Consider the following 18,334-nt stretch of genomic DNA (forward strand, 5'->3'; position numbering starts at 1 on the left):
AGAGAGAGGAGGCAAGACGTGCAGCAGATGGGGACAGCTGAGCAGTAGTGCTCTGCCTCTCACATCGTCTCCTAGTTATTATTATAGCCTATTAGCAGTCCATCACCACCTGTTTGACTTCATTTATAATCAATCGCTTCATTATACAAAGACAAACTTGCCCGTCTCTCTCCTTTACCCACTGTTTCATATTGTCGTTTGATGCACCAATCCCTACTCAACCCCCACTAACACTAGCCTTTTGACCTCGTAAATAAATGTCTATCTTCCTCACAAGCTTTTCCCCCATTCCCACTTTATCATCACATTATTACAACTTTATCATGTATATAGACAACAAAGATAAAAAGGACAAGTAAGCACAAAGGGGTAAGCTATAACATTAGGTGAGAATTGAAGGAAGACACAGAGAAAGTTGATACAGACAGACAGAAAACGAAAGCAAAAGAAGAGACGACGACAAAAGTCCGACGCAGGTCCACTCCTTTCCCGCCTTTTGACGTTTTTCTGGAATGAACCTTGCTTCCTTTCCTCTATTTCGAGCTCAGGCTTTTGGAGGCGGCAACGCTATCCTTGGTGGCTTCGGCCGCCATGGTGGACTGGGCCGTGAGCGCCGACACGCCGGGGGAGGAGGGGGCGTCGCCGCTGGGATTGGGAGGAGGAAGGACGCCCGTGACGAGGCCGTGGCCGAGGTGGCCGGCAGTAGCGGAGGAGATGGCGGAGGCGAGGGAGATGGGCATGAGGCAGAGACCCTTCCCCTGCAGATACTGCATCGCTGACCCCATGTCCTCCTCCATCATCTTCGCCACCTGGTGCTCCGTCACCGTCAGGCTGTCGCTGCTTCCCGCCGCGCCGCCGTTCGCTCCGTCTCTTCCCGCCCCGCTTTGCCCCTGTTCATTTCACCCCCCCGCCATTAATCCTTCTCTAATCATACACTAAACAACCCAAAACCAAGATAGAGAAAGAGACAGCGGGGGATAGTTTGGGGAATTCAGTTAGCAGCACGCGTGTCGCTGCTAGTGCTTCCTGCCTCGATCGGTCGTCGCCATCACCGAGCCCAGGATATCCCCATGCTCGAAGAATACGGTATGGCATCAAAGGTAAAAGAAGAAAACCACAGGAATAGGAGAAGAGGAAGAAGAGTGGAGACCGGTAATTACTACCTCCGAAGCCATATCAGCCACCAGCGGCGCAACCGCCGCGGCTCCGCCCAACCTGCTCATGCTCAGAACCTGTGCGCCCAAAAAAAAATCACCATAGTCAACCACCGCGTCCATATCTGTGTTGCTGGTGTCGGTAGGATACCGCTGACTAGGGCACATGGATCAACTCGCAACTATGTGCGAGCCAATCAAGATCCGGGATCTTTGTCCGGATTTGTCTAAGGAGATGGTTGACTTTGGTGTCAAACGTACGTTTCCAGAGAGAAGGCAGATCACATGGCGAAGCAACAAACAGAAACAAGAGGAAAGGGAGGAAGAGAGGAGTTTGCCTTGACTTGAAGCTGGAGGAACTTGACGTAGTCGATGATCTCATCCAGCATCGACGCCTTGTCCGTCTGGAATCCACCAATTCATACGACCTCTTAATAACACATAACAGAAAACTAACCCGGAAAGAAAAAGAAGACAATAAAAGAAGCAGTCTTCTGCTTTCTTTCTCATCCATTGTCTTCTTCCAACAAGTCAAAAAATTCTGGTTTTGGTAGAGTAGCAAGCACAACATATGATGAGCATAATAGCAATGATGATACTGAAGTTGAACTTTCGTGTTGACAATGTTTGTTCTGCTCATTAAATTATTTTGCTCATATCTACGTTAAATTCTTCTTGTGGTTATGGACCACCTATTAGTTTGTTGGTATGCTTCTCCTCACCAACTCTGAAGCCCAGCAGTCAGATGCGCAAGTAAACATGGATGTATATACAATATATATATTGCTTATTCATCTGAGACCTCATTAATTAGGCATGCAACTCTCTTAATCACCTTCACATGGTGAATACCATGGTAGAAGCTAATGTAATCTAACTCCTACAATATGCAGACCATTATCTTCATAAACATCATCATCTATGAGCAAAGTTAGAAGCAATGTTGGATGCTTTATACGGAAAAAAGGGATCCTAACACTATTATACTTCTTATTAAAAAGTAGAAGAAGCATACAGATATATATGTATGTATACAGACAGAATCATTCATCTCATTTTCTATTCCCATATTCTCCAGCTTTCAACTTTGCTTTAATGATGTAGCATTTTCTCCAGAACAGAAAAAGATAAAAGAACAAAAGAAATAATGATAGGAGGAGACAGAAGATTTTAATACCTTATTGGCGTTGGGCACCAACTCCTGCAGAGCTTTCATCCTCTCTGCGATTCTCTCCCTGCGAAGCTGTGTGCGTAGAAAACAAAGAACAAAACATAAGAGAAATGACTGAAGAGATGCAAACAAATGGTGAGACAGCAGAAGGTGCAGTACAGAACAAATCTGAATCATGTTGCAGCGAGTACCGAGGGAAGGGAGGAGAGCATTTAATGCAGAGGCCTACAGGTTTCTGGGCCTTCAATGATCTCAATTTCTCGATCCTTTCGTGCGAAAATGCAATTTTCTAAGGAAAAAAAATTGATCTTTTTGGTTGATTTCTGTCACGGCTTACCCTCTCGGCGATGCTGTGAGGATCAGTCGCCTGGCCCCTCCGCGCCCTCACTCTCTGCCTCGGCGGTCCCGAGCCACCACCGGCGGAGGCCGACGCCAAGGTTGACGCAGCTGGAGTCTGCCCCGCTCCGGCCGCCGGTGGCGCTGCTCCAAAGTTCTGGCCCGGCATCGGCGCGCTCTGGTTTTTTGAGTTCGGGCATCGACCAATGAGAAATGCTCAAACAGAATGAAAAGCTTCATCTGGAGAATGTTACGATGGTTTGGTAGAACCTGGGGATGATGGAAACTCTGTTGATTCACCGATTCAGCGAGCTGAAGCGATCCCCCGAATCCATTGTATAGTCCATCGCCGCCCTTTCACTCAAAGATCGAGATTTTACAACGCAGTTTGTTTTGTTTGGTTTCTTCTCGTCCCAAATAAATGGATTTCTTCAAGTAAAGAGGATGAAAGGAAGGAGAATTAGAGCAACGTACGGTGGGATTGGGGGAATCGGCGGAGCCAGCGCTCCCCAGAGTCAGCGGCAGCGGGAGCAGCCCAGATAGCATCTGCTGCTGGCCGCTGCGGCTGAGCTGGAGCATCAGCGCCTCCCCCGTCGGCGAGCTCCCGCCGCTGATCTGGTGCTGCCGGAGCCGGTTGGCGAGCAGCAATGACTCGTCGTACTGCATCTCCTCCGCTGACTCTCCGGCGCGGCCAGCGCTGAAGAGCCTCTGCCCCGCCGTGGGGGCGTCGGAAGGGGGGACCCAGGCGGGCCTGGGGTTCCCGAGCTCGGCCCAGGCCGAGGGCAGGTTGGAGAGCATCTGGTCGAGGAAGTCGTCGTGGCCGACACCGCCGCCTGCGTGATCGAACGGCGCCTGCAGGCCGTGGCCGCTCTGCAGCTCCCGGAGCGCGACGTGGGCCGCGGCGGCGGCCGAGGTGTGGGAGATGCCGTTGAGGGACGACGCCATGCCCGGCATCTCTCTATTGCTCGGCTGCATCCCCAGTTTCACGGCGAGGGTTAGGGTTAGGGTTTGGGATTGGGGAGGGAAAAGAAGCCGGAAAAGAAGTATCGTGTCGGAGTCGACAGAGATGCAAGAAGGCGGTGAGCAGGAGGAGACGAGCATTTCGTGATATGCTTCGTAACTTATATTGGGGATTTTCTAATTAACTTAATCTCGGGATTAATTATTTAATTTCATACTACCTTATCCTTAAGTAAGTAATTAAGTTAATTAATGACTATGGCGAGGGGAAGAGGAGGGCGGGTGAAGCAGTTTTGCAAATTATTTTGACTCACCCGTAACCTTACCTGGCTCGTATTGGTCTCAATGTGGGTCACATTGCGCAAGTTTTGGTCAGTTACACTCCCCCCTCGGCTCCGATCTGGGTGAGGGCGAAGGGTGAGTGGAAAATCATGTTGTTTTCCGTTTTATTTTGGGGGGCGGGTGGTGGGGTCTACAACGGGGACAAATCACATCCGTTAGATTCCGAGGTTGATCTGAGTTATGATTACGCGTTTGACCTCGGATTTCTTGTCTTGTCTCTCTTTCCATCGGTGAACAGGTTGAGAAAATACATCGTATACATACAGTATACATGTTTGTGTATGCACGAGTAAATTTTATTGGCATTTATCCCCCAAGGGAAGGATTTGATTCATATTGATAAATAGGTAATGACATCAACCACTTATGTGACGTCTTCATATTCGATGATGAGAATGATTAGACTTTAATTGTTAGCAGTAGGTCCATGAATTCATATGGAATCCACATCAACGGTGAGCTATATTGTTCTATTGCTTTTCTTAATCCATTCCTCTTCCTTGATCCATTTTCGATCTAATTATGCATACTTTCATTTTTCATGTATATCAATTTGAATAGAGTGTTGAATATTGGTTCGATATTAATTGTGTTGGCTTATCACATAGATATATTGTAGTATCATAAAGTAAAATAACAAAAATGATAAATTCTTTATGTACTCGATAAGATGATCATCCGTAATTGGACTCATCATTCGTCTAATATGAACAAATATTGACTTGAGAGTCAAAGAGAAAAATTGTGAATACATCATCCTATAAAACTCACTATTCAAGAGAAAATGATAATCATCACATAAGACATTAGATAGTGATCATAGTAATCACACAAGACATTCGACGAGCATTCGACATCACTAGTAGTGAAAATTAACTCGGGTGTACACTACCATACTAACTAATTAGGTGAAAGCCATATTATACTTTCTTAAGTTGTCTTATTTTGGATCCAAAAAGATATTCTTTTTAATCCATAGTTTTCACATATCACAAGATTTGTCTTACGGCCTCAAGATAATGCAGACCTCTATATCTATTCATGTCAATGCTTAATTAACTTCTAGGAGCTAACATAACAAGCTAATCAAAGTTGTCAAACTAATCAACAACTGTAAGCTCATACATTCTTCGATGCAGATCCCAAAGTACAAAATTTCTTTCATTAATCTGAACTACAAAGATGCTAATGGATGCATTTTATTTTCTGTTGCGGCACACTTAATGAAGTGTGTTCTACAAATCAACCTCCACTTTGTTGCTAACCACAAAAAAGAATTGACAACATAATCTGCCATTACACTCAATCAGAAAGCTTAACGAACAAAATCTTCCATGATGAGCCCCCAAAATTTCCATGCACACTAAATCTTAGAGAACAGACAAAATCATAAAGCAGCAAAAGTGACATGTAATTTGCCAGTAAGGGACAGCACTCTGAGCTTTTGTTTTAATGCTATCATTGCCACTAATTAAGGTTCAAACATCCACGTAGATGTCAACTCAAAAATACTAAGGATGAAGAGAAGAAGAGCTTGGCGATAATTAATGAACCTCATAATTTCGTTCCTAGAAGTCAATAGTATAGGTAACGATAATTGGATGAGTTCTTGTTAGGATCAACTATCCGATCCAATGAGATAATTATCCTATATATATATATTCTCTTGCCTTTTAATTTTGTTTATTTTTTTAAATACCCACACGGTATTGTGTGAGTTGACTCTTAAGAAATCAGTCCACCACCAGGTCAATAGAAATCCCCAAAGTCAAATCCCCAGATCTCGAACACTTCTTACAGGAGTCTCCTGCAATCTTACATCCTATCTTTGGTCACAAAAGTCAAAGACAAAGGCTGACAGGGATGGGTTGACCACAGGCATGGCACAAGGAACTCTTGTGGCTCGCATTGCATTGCCTCTCCAATCTAAAGGAGGGACGACAAAGCCTCACCACACATATGATTAGCTTTGGGAAAGGTTGATTCTCCTCAGATATCCACCTCTCTCTATCTCTCTCTCTCCTTTTTCTCTCCACATGCCCACACCCTCTTCACATTTCCCCAAATATAATCATTCAAGCAAACAATCACACCTGCTTCAGATACTAATTGTACAACGAAAACAAGGAAAAAAAAAAAACAAAGTTCTACAGACAATTATTATTATTCTTTTAGCTGAAATTTGGTAACTATGAAATCATGCATCCTCTTCAAACAAAATGTTAGAAGATATATGATATACTTGCTAAGGCTATGCAAGATGGAATATAACACCTAAGTTCCATTGTATTCTACGCAGCTAATCAATATTCTCAATACGATTAGTAAGATTGTTTCTACAATAACAACTGTAATCATAAATCCCAACTATTTGGGTTCGGATTATTTCTTTCATGTTAAATATGTAATTGCTATCAATTGAAACTACAATGTTAGGGTTACAACGGACCATACAATATCTAGATTCGATCATACTTTATGCAGCTAATTGATATTGTTCATATGATTAGTCCTATAAATAAATATAATAATTGTTTATACTTTACTAAAGTTTAAACTGTTACTGGATGCCTAGAGCGCAAAAATAAACCAGCAAGAACTCATGAGGTTTTTAACCATTTTTATATGCTCAATGATGTAATCTCTGTTTAATGTGTAGCTGTAGCTGTACAGTGAACGTTCAAATGGCTTTTCACCAGCTCAAAAAGAGAATAAATTTATGTATTCCCATGATTAATTCAACTATCAATTTTTGGGATGTTAGCAAAGCTACATATATATATCTGCACACAGAAGTATCATTTATATATAATTTATTGCATAAAAGGAAACGATGTTTGGTCCATTACCTAACGACATTCGTGTCGCCAATGTGGCCCTTCAAGTCTGGCAATCGAGGAAGAGAGCAGGAAGAAAGAAAACCGAACAGCTGTGATTTTAGTAGGGAAGCAGCTTGATGAAGGCTTTGTTCGGTATCACGAGAAAAATCCAAGTTCCTGCGAGATCAATAAGAGTTGACACCTCGGGATATCTGGCGACATCCAATCGTCACCCCTGGTAAGATAAACAGTTGAAAGAGAGTCAATAGCAAACATCAGTAACTTGGTACTGATCATGAACATCATATAGAAGTTGTGGAAGAAAAAGACACGAGTCCAGACGATAGTATACTTAATGCAAGCTCCACTCGGACATCCATCCAGAGGTTTGTTGGCCACCTCAATGTGGAAGCTGACGACTCTGGTGATGTGGTTGAATGTACTCTGCGAATGGCTGCCAAGAAGGAGCGTTCTCCAATCTCATTAATTGAGAGAGAGAAACCCATGTCCAATATCTGGTATCCTAAAAACCAAGAAAAGAATGGCCTGCACCTTGGGCCATTCTCACTTGCAATTTACTCTCGAATAGTGAATACAATGTTTCATCCGTAGTTGTCTTAATCTTCGGAGAAATAAAGAAAAAAAAAAGATAAAATTAATTATTAGCTAAAACCGAGATACAATTACAGCAATTTTTTCTCTCTTTTTGCCTTCATATCCTCAAGGGTTGGTTCCCTCGTTTTGTTTGCCCCAGCTCTGAATTTAACTTCTGATGTGCTTTCACATTGGCAGTCTCTTGGAATGGGTTTGGCCCACCAAAAGATTGTTGGGACTTCCTCAACTTCTTCCTCTTCTTGCCTTGGTCGTATTCCTCATCCCTGAGATGATTTAAAAATCAGGAAAAAGAAATTGAAGAAAGAGCAGCTGCAGCAGATTGCATGTCAATTCAAGTGAGTTAATTCATGTATTAAGTAATAGCATGAAATTTAATTCGACCGCAAGAAGCTGCAGGGTAAGAATGCATGACCATTAGTTGGAATCGAAAGCCAATGCCCACAGAAACTTGTTAGGATGACCGGTTCGGATGACTATGAAGAATGTAAAGTGCTAACCCATTCCAAGCAAAGTATTGTCAAGGTTGACAGATGAATCCAAAGACAGACATCAGTAGTGCACTTATCAAAGATGTTGGACTCTGAACCGAGAATATATTTTTTAACATCAAATTAACCAACCATTTAGCTTTTCTTAAAAGAAAATTATGGAAGAAACCAGTCACATATTGTGCATGTATATCTTCACATCATCATTTTTGTTAATAGCTATTGACAGTTGGAAACTAAAGATCAGCTATAGTTTACTGGCCATCATCATGGTCCATGGAAGGGCTATCAATTTTTAAATGTTTGAGTCTTCACAAACAAAACAAAAAACAAAAAAAAATTGAAGTAACATAAACAATGAACAAACATATAAATTCAACAAGGACACTGAAGCTGTCTGGGACTGATTTGAGGTTTCAATTAGAACCTACAGAAACAGTTGATTATATAGAATACAATGGCACTTTCCATAGGTTATTTCAAGATATCTATTTTCTGATATTATAATATATATGACAAGTTAACAATGCTAGCCATCTTGAATATATCTTTCAGCATCGTTCTTGTTCATGTCTTTTCAAAGCTAGTTATTCCTACACTTGTGCTGACAATAGTGATCTATGAAGAAAGGTAAACCATCAGACCAATTATTGTCAGCAAGCAAGACCATAGCAATGACAAGCATTTTTAAAAGCAGAGACTTGAAGTCCCAGGGGCCATGCAAGTAGACAAACGTCTTTTCTAGATTTGGTTAAAGGTATGCATAATAGAAGCTAACTAAGATTAGTGCAAATTACACAAAAAGAATTGATTTATGAGGAACAGTATTATGGCTATTTTGATTATTCTATGTCAATCCCGAAACTATTAACAGCTCAAGACTTTACATATTGGTCTTCATTCGTCACTTTATTGAAGAAACCCACAAGCATGCAATCATACTTTTAGGTTCCAGATACTCTTTTGAATGATAAAGTGACTATAATTTAGGATCTACTTGTAAGGTATAACAGTAGAGCATGTTTTGTTGATCACCATAAATATCATGCAGAAGTGAAGGAAAGAGCCTTACCATTCATCCAATACATAGCCAATGCTGGTATTTCTTGAGCTTTCTGGCCCATTAAGTTCCAATTTAGGCAATTCTACATCATCCCATCTTGAAACTGCATCCCCAATGTGGCAAATGATTAGTAAGCAACAACAATTATAAGAACAAAAAATGTAATGGCTGACAAGTAAAACCAGATATTGCAGATATTCACCAGTAGTTTCTTTCAACTCCCCCATCAGCAGGTTCATAAAATCATGATGGATACCTTTGTCATCTGTATGCGTGGCTCTCGAGCTAAGCAATTTTTCTGCAGAACTCAAGCAACTTCTTGGTAACCCAAAATTATCAAGTGTTACATTCTTATTAGTATTCTTCAACTTATCACCTCTATTGGTAGAACTAAGTGATTCACCATTGCAATAGTTCCCACTCTTCACCATTTTGGAATTATTATCTTCTACCAGTCCAGATCGGCAGTGTTTCTCATGACAATGCTCATGTACAGTGGCCTCAGAAGTGGATGCAGCCAGATCATTTGTGTTGATATCATCAGGAATATCTTTTAGCAATATTTTATAACTTGAAGGCTGTTTTTTGCTTTTCCTAACTTTCTTAATCTTGTGCAGATTTAAAGAAGCAAAAAATATATGGTTCCGGCCAAAACAAATGCCTCTTAACGGACGCTTAGCAATCTTCTTTGGCTTCAGCTGCTTTAAATTGTCTATTCTGCTGTCGTCTTTAAAAGCATCCTCCTGAACAAAGCTGTTTGCAGTGTCTAGTCTCTTTGGCAAATTAACCAACCTTGGCTTCTCCTGCTTATGAAGGTTTTCCACATGGGATAGCATGCTAGATGAGCACCACTCATTGTGATGAGTGGTCTGGCCAAGCAAACAAGGAAAACATTAATACTCAAAATAGCAAAAAACAGGATCTCGAAGAAAAAGTACAACAAAACTATACCAGATTTCCCACTGGTGCTCTGCCATTTGCTTCCTTCCTAGTAAATCCATTTAAAAGTTTGATTTTTCGATTTTCTTCAGGTATGCCATTTACTGCATTGCAAAGCATATCGTGCGTCTGCAAAATTCCTTTTTCAGCATCATTGTCCTGAGATTGGATAAGGTGACAAGTCAGACAAAGTGCGGCTGCACACAACCAGCATCTGGCATAAGTAACATGAAACAGTTTTGAAGTTACCTTAGCCATATGTCTTTCTTTGAGAAGTTTGTTTTCATGTTTCTGAGACTTCGGGCGAGTGCAGCTAGAGTTATTCAGCACAGCAATAACCCCAACTGACTTCACCTCTTCATTAGTGCTCCCAGATATTTGACATCTTTCACCATCTGATTGATGACTTCCAAGGATAAAAGTAGCATCAATTCTACAAGTGGCTTTAGCTTCCTCCACCATGAAATCTTTTCTCATCACCTGAAGGGTTACAGATGTTGATGTTGTTTGCTGTAATCCTTCTGGCAAGGAATCTCCATCTGGTTGCAAAGTGGAAGTTTCTCTTCCTATTGCCTCTCTGTCAATTTGCACTTCTGGAACTTCATTCAAAGCAGGGGTTTTACTTTTTTGCAAAGTCAAAATTGCTTGAGGCAAAGGGTGAAGTGACAAAGTGTCCTTTACTGAACCAGATTGAACATTGGTGTTACAAGTTCTGACACAATTCTTAACTGTCCCATTTAGGGCCAAGGATGATTCAGAAATCAGTTTCCTTTCAGTAGCATTAGCAGAAATGTTATCTTTGTGGACCATATTGACTGATCCCTTTGGAAAAGAAGTTCTGTCACGGACATAAAATAGCATATATGCTTTCTGTGCTAATACAGTCTTTTCACTGACCTGGCCAACCTGCAAATCAATGTTTGACAGAATCAACAGAGGAACACAATTGTTAATAGAAAAAGCATATCAAAAATGAACTTTCATCAATGACCAGTAGGAAAATCTGCATAATGTATGCTGATTAATGCTCTGCAATTAATTTATCTTTCTTGTATTATCTGTTAGTATCCTCTATATTCAAGTGCTTTCAATGTGCATTTTCCAAATACCTACCTAAGAAAAACATGCTTCTTCCTTCCACCCCATGATGAGTAGGAAAATCTGCATAATGTATGCTGATTAATGCTCCGCAATCAATTTATCTTTCTTGTATTATCATTTAGTATCCTCTATATTCAAGTGCTTTCAATAATGCATTTTCCAAATGCCTACCTAAGAAAAACATGTTTCTTCCTTCCACCCCATGACCCAAGAAAAATCTGCATGCCGTATGCTGATTAATGTTCTGCAATTAATTTATCTTTCTTGTATTATCTGTTAGTATCCTCCATATTCAAGTGCTTTCAATATGCATTTTTCAAATACCTTCCAAAGAAAACATGTTTCTTCCTTTCACCCCATGAAAGGAAGAACAGCAAACAAACGTCAAAAAGCACCATATGAGAGTTTCTTCCATCAGGAAGGAGATCAGATAAACCTGTTCTAATGTTGAATGTCCATTGCAAAAGTACATAATATAGTCATCCAAACTTAACTTTCTCTGTTATCAGTTTATCTACAAAATTGCATGTATATAACAACACATCATCAAACACAGTAAATAATAAGACCTGGTTATCATCAAGAGAATGCCACATGCCACTTGAGGTGCGAACATAACAAAAGTAGTGTCCAGAGTGGGTACTCCAACCCGCATGCACCAAGACACCATAAAGGGTGTATTTTACATCTCCACCCTGCAAAATATCAAGAATAGATAAATAATAAGATCTAAACAGAAATATTTAGCATTTTTATAAAGGAAGAATCACTACTTAAATATTTACACACATGTTGATCACTGAGGAAAGGTTTCAAGTCAAGAGTCGGCTCAAAATCCACTTTTTTGTCGATCTTCTGACCAGGAACATAAGAACTAAAACGTTTGAGATGGATAGTGAGAACATATGGGGCCTTGTGAATAGTAAGTTGCTTTAAGGCCCTAACTTTCTCCTTGCAGTGCTGGCACTGGTACTGCCTCTCACCTCCATCTAATTGCTCGACAGCAGTGAAATGTGTAAGTGCCTTCCACAAAGAATCAGCCTTTGCTATTTCAAGGCTCAAGTCTACGAAGGGATCAAATTTACTGGAAGAGTAGGAACACTGTGTGCATTTAACCTGCAAAAAAAAAAGTGCATTGTCTTGTAACTTACAGGTATTTCAACAATCCAAAGGGAACGAGACAAAAAACAATAAGAACAGATCCTCAATGGCTGACTTTGATATAAACATAAAATGAGAACGGAGGTGAAATTTAAAGCAGACATTGGTGAGAATGGTTACCAATGTACTTTTTGAACAAAATATGAAGGCCATCTTTTACACTTGGGTTTCACCAAAGTTTGTAAAACCCACAGTTGTCATCATTAAACATTATGTTCTAGTTCTTTATAATCAAAGACCATCTTTTAAACCACAGTTGTCTCATTAAACATTAAGTTATATTAGGTTTTACAATCAAAGTCGGCATATTTTTTGGCATAACCTCCTAATGCTCTGGAAACCATATATGTGTTTTTGGAAGAGAGAGAGAGAGAGAGAGAGAGAGATTGTTTGTAAGCTAAGGGATTCTCCCAGATAGGCTTTAGTATGCACAAAATCATGCCTCAGGAACAATTCATGGCTAAGGTCACATCGCATTCTTCAAGCATGCAATCTCTAAGTTCACCAATTACTCAAGAAGTTTTGCCATAATGGACTTTTATAAATGAGACTTCAAATGTCCAAAAAAAAAATTCTCCGTTCAAAGGAATAGTAACATTGACATTACAGACTGGATTTGTTTGCTTAGATTTTCCTTTCAGGTGAAGTGTCTCCTAAGACAATTAGATCCTTTATCTAATACCAATAAATAAGCATTAAAATTGCATATTTATAATTGCAAATCCATAGAGTTACCTGGCTCCTGAGATGGCCACCAAATATCTTGTGCACCAAACTTTTCTCATAAGCACCAGGCGACTCACTTGGGACTCCGGATGGTAAACAACATTTATGCATGGATTCAAGCAAGTTAACCATGTATTCATGTGCATCCTCTTGTCTGGAATTGCGAAAATTGCGTGATATGCCTAAGATGGAGTTAAGGTTTGCCATTTTAAACTAAAAAAAAGAACAACAATGTCACTATCTAAGATGTTAATTTAAAATTAAATAATCATTGAATCTGGTGGTTGAACAAAATAATAATTTTATTAGAGGAAACATTTTGTAGAGAAGTTGTAATAACTGTGCAGCATAATAAGGATACAACGCAAGTTCTTGACAAGATGAGAAGGTGATAATATCTTTCCATTTGACTGTAAAGCAGTGATGACATGATTCTGAAGAGCGCACATTGCACAAAATCCAGCTGTATGACCTATGGACAAAAAATTGAAGACATTTTAGTAACAAATTTCTCCAACAGATAGAGAACTGACAAATGTTAAATACAATAAGAACATATGAATTGATGTGCAACAACAACTAGCAGTATAATGGCAACAATAAAATACAAAGAGGGAACAAACAGGCAGTTTTGTCCATTTTGATTACAAAAACTAGCACAAGAAATTTCCAAAGAAATAGAGTTCACAACTAAACAGGAAAGCAAGATCAAAAGTTTGGCAAAAAAACTGTGGTTAATAGGGATATTTCTTTGTGTTGCTGTTGTTGTTATTAGATAAAGATTAATTGGAAACAAGATGTATATTACTAACATGACACCACATCACATAAATTCTTAACCCGCATTCCTAGTGTACTTACCTAATCTAAGAAAGAAAGCAAATATTGTGTAGGCAACTTCGGTGGCCCATGTAAAATTGATGAATAAAAGCACAGTGATGTGGGAGAAGACACCACCTAAATAAAACATATAAATGAGTAGGAAAAAGAACTTACAAGAAGATTTATGCTTTCCACTTTGCAAATAAGCAGCAAAGGGCTCAGTGTACGTCAGGCATTGGAGGACTGAATTGAGAAAACAAGTGTTGCCAAGATTTGCTAGTCCAGCACCCTGTAAGACACACAATTTTCATAAGTTCACATATCAGAATTGATAAAAAAAAAGGTTCATATTCAAGGCAAAATAAATAAATATCAAAAAATTGTAAACGGACATAATAACTTAGAGTAGAAGTACATTATCCTTAAACAATCACCACAAAATGCATAGGAAGATGATTTGAGGAAAGGAAGAAAAGAAATGCAAGTTTTGTCCAATAAACATTAGGAACAGAACAGAATCAGAAACAATAACCCATCATCAACAAATTGCAGCAATAGATGATCGGAAGCTACAGCTTCGTTCCTCCTTAAACGAGGCTTCAATCAAATTGCACGAGAACCCAACAAACTTACTATTCTCCGGAAGGTGATACTAAAGCTAAGCTCAGGATCCATTCTGTGCTCATAAAACTCCCTCTCCCCCGATCGCTTCCCAGGAGAAGGCGCCCCGGCCTGAAAGGCCCCTCCACGGCTAACCGCCGGCCTGTCGAGACCCAAGCTGGGGTTCAACGTTTCGAGGCGGAAATCCCCATCAGAACTGGAGAAGGAAGAGTACGGCTTCCTCGCGGGGTGGAACTCGATCCTCCTATGGAACAGGCTCTCCACCCGAGACAACCCGGATGCGGGGGCCGCGGCACACTCCGGTTTATCCGCCACCGCCGATCCTTCCGCCATTGGAGCGGAGGTGGGATCGAAGCGGCTAAGGTGTTAGCCCGGAGATCGGGGAGAAGGCGAGGGAGATAGAGAGTGGGAGGCAAGGCGTAACAAGGGTTTCGGCGCCGCTTCGCTACCGCTTGGTGTTGTTCTTGCCCCTCTGGCCTTGCTCGAGGCGTTATAAAGATCCTACGCTCCGGAAAGGTGAAGCCGGTGGAAGAAGTATTACCGACCGTTGATTCCTGTGTTGCCCGTTGAGGTTTACACAGTCGGTATGGGTCGGTTTTCAACTGTTTTCTGAAATTAAAATTGTTTTGTGTGTAATTGATAAAATTAAACTAACTCAAAACTATTTCTTATCTCAATAATAATAATAATAATAATCTAAGGATTAATAGTCGGGTTGTTATATTAGAGCTAATTATGTCAATAATTAAAATGATTTAAATGAGTTAATCCGTGTAACAATTAATTAATCACAATTAATCACCTCAGTAACAAATAATTCATATCCCAAAATATTATTATCATGGATGATTCTAAAGAATCTTTCACGAGGATTTTTGAAGGATTTCTTTGATCTCCATATATGCATTCTCATCTTTCTCTTAAATGATTTCTCTATAACCCCACAATAACTTGTGGTGGCAGTTTTAGATCTGTAAGTAAACTCCGAGAATTGTGAAATTCTCTTAGCTATTTGGTAAAATTCAAAGATCTGGAAGGCTATATGGTTGTATTTTGAAGAATGAACATGAAAATTACTTCTCTTTGATATGATCATGGAGGTGCCTTTTTCCTGGTAGAATCCTGGATATTCATTCTACAGGAAAAATAGTTTCTCATAGACTGCATTCTAATTTTATTTGCTTATGTTAGATCTTCTCAGCTATTGACTCGAGACATTCTGATTGTTCTTCCCTCCCTTTTGTTTAGACAACAAAGTGGAGCTGACCATTTCATGTCTGCTTCGTGGATTGCTCACTTCTGTTCAATCAGCTTTGCGGTATATTGGTTTCTTCAAGAGGTTCGTCAACGACAGTCCTACCTATCTAAACCTTTCCTCGAAGACCGAACTGCACCATCCGAAATGGGACACGCCACATTTCTAACCAGAGTTTACTAAGTTTCATTTTACTGCTACAATTGTAGTACGAACGTTTAGTTATAATAGAAATGATGAATTATCTATCATATTGATAAGACTTGCAATCGTCACTACAAGACTGGATAACTTCATTATGCTTGTTTTTGTTGTTGTTGCGATAATTAACCCAATTTCCCCTGAGAAACATCGACTTAATCAAATCTGCTGATAACTTGGAAACTCCGATTCTGTATTCTTCGATCCGACTCTTATTAGCAGGTCTGCAGGAAGCAGATCCTCCAAGAAGTAACTGGCAGTGATTTCTCTTGCCCCAGAAAAATCACTTCCGGTCAGCTTTGAGCTTGCAGATGCTGAAACATTCTTCCGGAGATCGCACTTGCAAGCGCTTCTGCAAAACTTGGATCCTGAGTCAATGATGAGGCCATCTTCTCCGCCAAGATTCGTTGGAATTCGACACACTCAACTTCAGACCTGAATCCTCGTGGTCTGAGATCCAGGGCGACTGCAGAGTCCGAAGAACTGAGAGAGACGAAGCAAGGGAGCGACTCGTTCCCCGTGGTTGGCGGATCATGGTTGTGCTCACCTTCATAAGTAGCTATCAACACTGAGCTGTCTTCCGCACTCCTCTGCACCTGCGGCAAGCAAGGATGACCAACAAGAGTCAGTTGCATCACTTTAATGATCAGTGGAAGTTGCCCGGTCTCATCTGTTCAAGTGTTTAGGATTGTTTTCTTCTGCTCATCGAGACTTGCACAACTTGTGATCAATCTGTTTCATTTCATTTACAATAACATTTCATAGTTGAAATCAGTGGGGTTTCTATAATTTTGTATTGTACAAATTGTATAAAAACTATTAAATATGTTTGAAAAACATCATATTTCCTTATTATTTTACAGATATGTAATAAAATAGATATAAAACTGGAAAAAAGAAACAGCTGGAATGTTCATCAAATTTAATTGGTCATCAAAGAAAAGAATACGCTAAAATGAAGAAATATTGAGGTTTTGATTCTCTAATTCCTAACATGTCCAGAAGAAGAAGAAGAAGAAGAAGAAGAAATGTTAGATGTGTTGGTACCTTCTTCTTCACAGGACATGAAGGGGCAAAGGAGCATCTAAAGTAAGCTCTTGGAGATGGATTGTCCTTGGTAACCTTCTGCCCATACTTCCTCCATTGATAGCCATCTCTCACCACCTAAAACACACACACACACACGACATGAGGCAACTTAATTCATGCTGCTGCAATTACGTTCCTGCAAAAAACAGCGTGAAGAGCTATGCTACTCACCAGGCTCGAACTGGATGCATCGATCCTCACGGAAGTCGTGTAGATACTGGTCATGTTGGCACTCATCCTCATCCTCTTCCTCTTCTTCGCCGGGGGTACTGAGTTTGTGAGGTCCATCAACTGATGGTGAAGAGCTGTGTGGTTGGAATACATGGCTTTGACCATCTCGTTTAGCCTCTTGTTCTCCTTGCTCAGTTCATTCAGCTTGGCTTCTAAGTCTCCGTTCTGCAGTGACGGTGATCTCGCATGGTTTCAGATGATGTTGATCATGGTGGTGATTGATCATAAGCATGTAGTTACTTACCGAAGCTTGATCAGGAGACCTGCCGATGCTGAGGTCGAGGCTAAGAGATGGATTGATCCATTCTGAATCCATCAATGGTTCGAAGGCCAATATGAGAGGAACAAGGAGTAGAATGAAGCAGCTACTTATGTAGAGAAGTTTGCGTTGGTCTTGCAGACTTGGAGAGGAATCTGTCAGGAAAAGAGGGGCAATGAATTTGTAGAACAATCTCAATGCTTGCATCATTCATGGAGATGTCATGCAAGTGTCATCACCCTTCAACCGCACATCAAACTGGATAAGAGAAGACAAGAGAGAGAGAGAGAGAAAGAGAGAGGTAAAAGGAGATTTGGCTTTGTGTGTGAAGTGGGAGAAGGAAACAGCCAAAACATGATACCTTCTTTTGTGATTTCCAAGTCAATCTCATCAGTCATCGCCCATTTGCCCCCTCTTTCTTCTCTTGTTTTCTCGTTCTTGATGAGAGTCAATTTTTTCCGCTTGACTTCAAAACTTAATCCTAAAGCTTCAGTTGGTTCTGCAATTACTGTGGATGTCAAATTAACAGGTCACTGAACTTATAATCCATAGCTTTCTTGTGTTCCACAATAAGTTGATGATCAAAGACATAAATTGGCAATAGATTACTGTCTTGGAATGTCTCAAGAACAAGCAACAGGTTAGCTGCTGCCATTAGTCTGTGCATCAAGCAGATCAACTTGACCTAAAAGTTTATCAAGGGAAATTGATCTAAAAGTTAACAGCAATAAATTAACTGGACTTTTCTAGATAGTCAAATTGATAGTGCAGATCTTTAAGACATGCACAAAAGTAAATTGAGATGTTGAATTTGTAAACCAGATGACTTAGTCCTTGTGTGTATCACTTACTGGAGAAGATTTCTACTTCTAAGACTAATATACATCTTTTTCTTCACCAGCAGTGGAATTCTTAAGTATGATATATTTTGTCGTTTTATCGGTAAATGATAATGGCAATGAATCAGGTTTTCTAGAGTTT

At 40.2% G+C, this 18,334-nt stretch overlaps 3 protein-coding genes across 3 annotated transcripts; all 3 read right to left on the reverse strand.

Annotated features, from left to right (window-relative positions):
• Positions 1-356: 356 nt before the first annotated feature.
• LOC135640936 (bHLH transcription factor RHL1-like) lies at positions 357-3,750 on the reverse strand. Its single transcript, XM_065155815.1, has 7 exons — positions 3,136-3,750; positions 2,932-3,015; positions 2,663-2,839; positions 2,332-2,397; positions 1,493-1,558; positions 1,164-1,232; positions 357-890 (listed from the first exon to the last, which is right to left on the reverse strand). Exons 1-7 carry the CDS (start codon positions 3,634-3,636, stop codon positions 534-536), a joined length of 1,320 nt encoding a protein of 439 aa, XP_065011887.1. The 5' UTR covers positions 3,637-3,750; the 3' UTR covers positions 357-533.
• Positions 3,751-7,306: 3,556 nt separating this feature from the next.
• On the reverse strand, positions 7,307-14,789 carry LOC135640944 (ubiquitin carboxyl-terminal hydrolase 23-like). Its single transcript, XM_065155827.1, has 11 exons — positions 14,331-14,789; positions 13,872-13,986; positions 13,237-13,347; positions 12,885-13,057; positions 11,778-12,104; positions 11,558-11,683; positions 10,137-10,793; positions 9,900-10,046; positions 9,151-9,817; positions 8,958-9,051; positions 7,307-7,660 (listed from the first exon to the last, which is right to left on the reverse strand). Exons 1-11 carry the CDS (start codon positions 14,649-14,651, stop codon positions 7,495-7,497), a joined length of 2,904 nt encoding a protein of 967 aa, XP_065011899.1. The 5' UTR covers positions 14,652-14,789; the 3' UTR covers positions 7,307-7,494.
• A 1,058-nt stretch (positions 14,790-15,847) lies between these two features.
• LOC135672276 (WRKY transcription factor WRKY76-like) lies at positions 15,848-17,507 on the reverse strand. The gene is made up of 4 exons (XM_065180737.1): positions 17,339-17,507; positions 17,035-17,259; positions 16,822-16,938; positions 15,848-16,370 (listed from the first exon to the last, which is right to left on the reverse strand). Exons 1-4 carry the CDS (start codon positions 17,408-17,410, stop codon positions 16,068-16,070), a joined length of 717 nt encoding a protein of 238 aa, XP_065036809.1. The 5' UTR covers positions 17,411-17,507; the 3' UTR covers positions 15,848-16,067.
• Positions 17,508-18,334: the final 827 nt, after the last annotated feature.

This window comes from Musa acuminata, chromosome BXJ1-4 (genome assembly GCF_036884655.1).
Source record: "Musa acuminata AAA Group cultivar baxijiao chromosome BXJ1-4, Cavendish_Baxijiao_AAA, whole genome shotgun sequence".
Classification (NCBI taxonomy): Eukaryota; Viridiplantae; Streptophyta; class Magnoliopsida; order Zingiberales; family Musaceae; genus Musa; species Musa acuminata.

Bases quoted from the DNA above. Each gene is read 5' to 3' on its own strand.
- LOC135640936 (XM_065155815.1), bottom strand. From the start codon at position 3,636: ATGCAGCCGAGCAATAGAGAGATGCCGGGCATGGCGTCGTCCCTCAAC. The intron at 3,016-3,135 runs GTACGTTGCTCT...TTTGAGTGAAAG, and splicing joins CCGATTCCCCCAATCCCACC to GGCGGCGATGGACTATACAA. The intron at 2,398-2,662 runs GTAAGCCGTGAC...CTACGCACACAG, and splicing joins CTCACAGCATCGCCGAGAGG to CTTCGCAGGGAGAGAATCGC.
- LOC135672276 (XM_065180737.1), bottom strand. From the start codon at position 17,410: ATGGATTCAGAATGGATCAATCCATCTCTTAGCCTCGACCTCAGCATC. The intron at 16,939-17,034 runs GTGAGTAGCATA...TGTGTGTTTTAG, and splicing joins ATGCATCCAGTTCGAGCCTG to GTGGTGAGAGATGGCTATCA. The intron at 16,371-16,821 runs GTACCAACACAT...TGCTTGCCGCAG, and splicing joins CATGTCCTGTGAAGAAGAAG to GTGCAGAGGAGTGCGGAAGA.
- LOC135640944 (XM_065155827.1), bottom strand. From the start codon at position 14,651: ATGGCGGAAGGATCGGCGGTGGCGGATAAACCGGAGTGTGCCGCGGCC. The intron at 13,058-13,236 runs GTATCCTTATTA...ACTCCATCTTAG, and splicing joins TCTTGTCAAGAACTTGCGTT to GCATATCACGCAATTTTCGC. The intron at 7,661-8,957 runs GTAAGGCTCTTT...AAATCATCTCAG, and splicing joins GGCTATGTATTGGATGAATG to GGATGAGGAATACGACCAAG.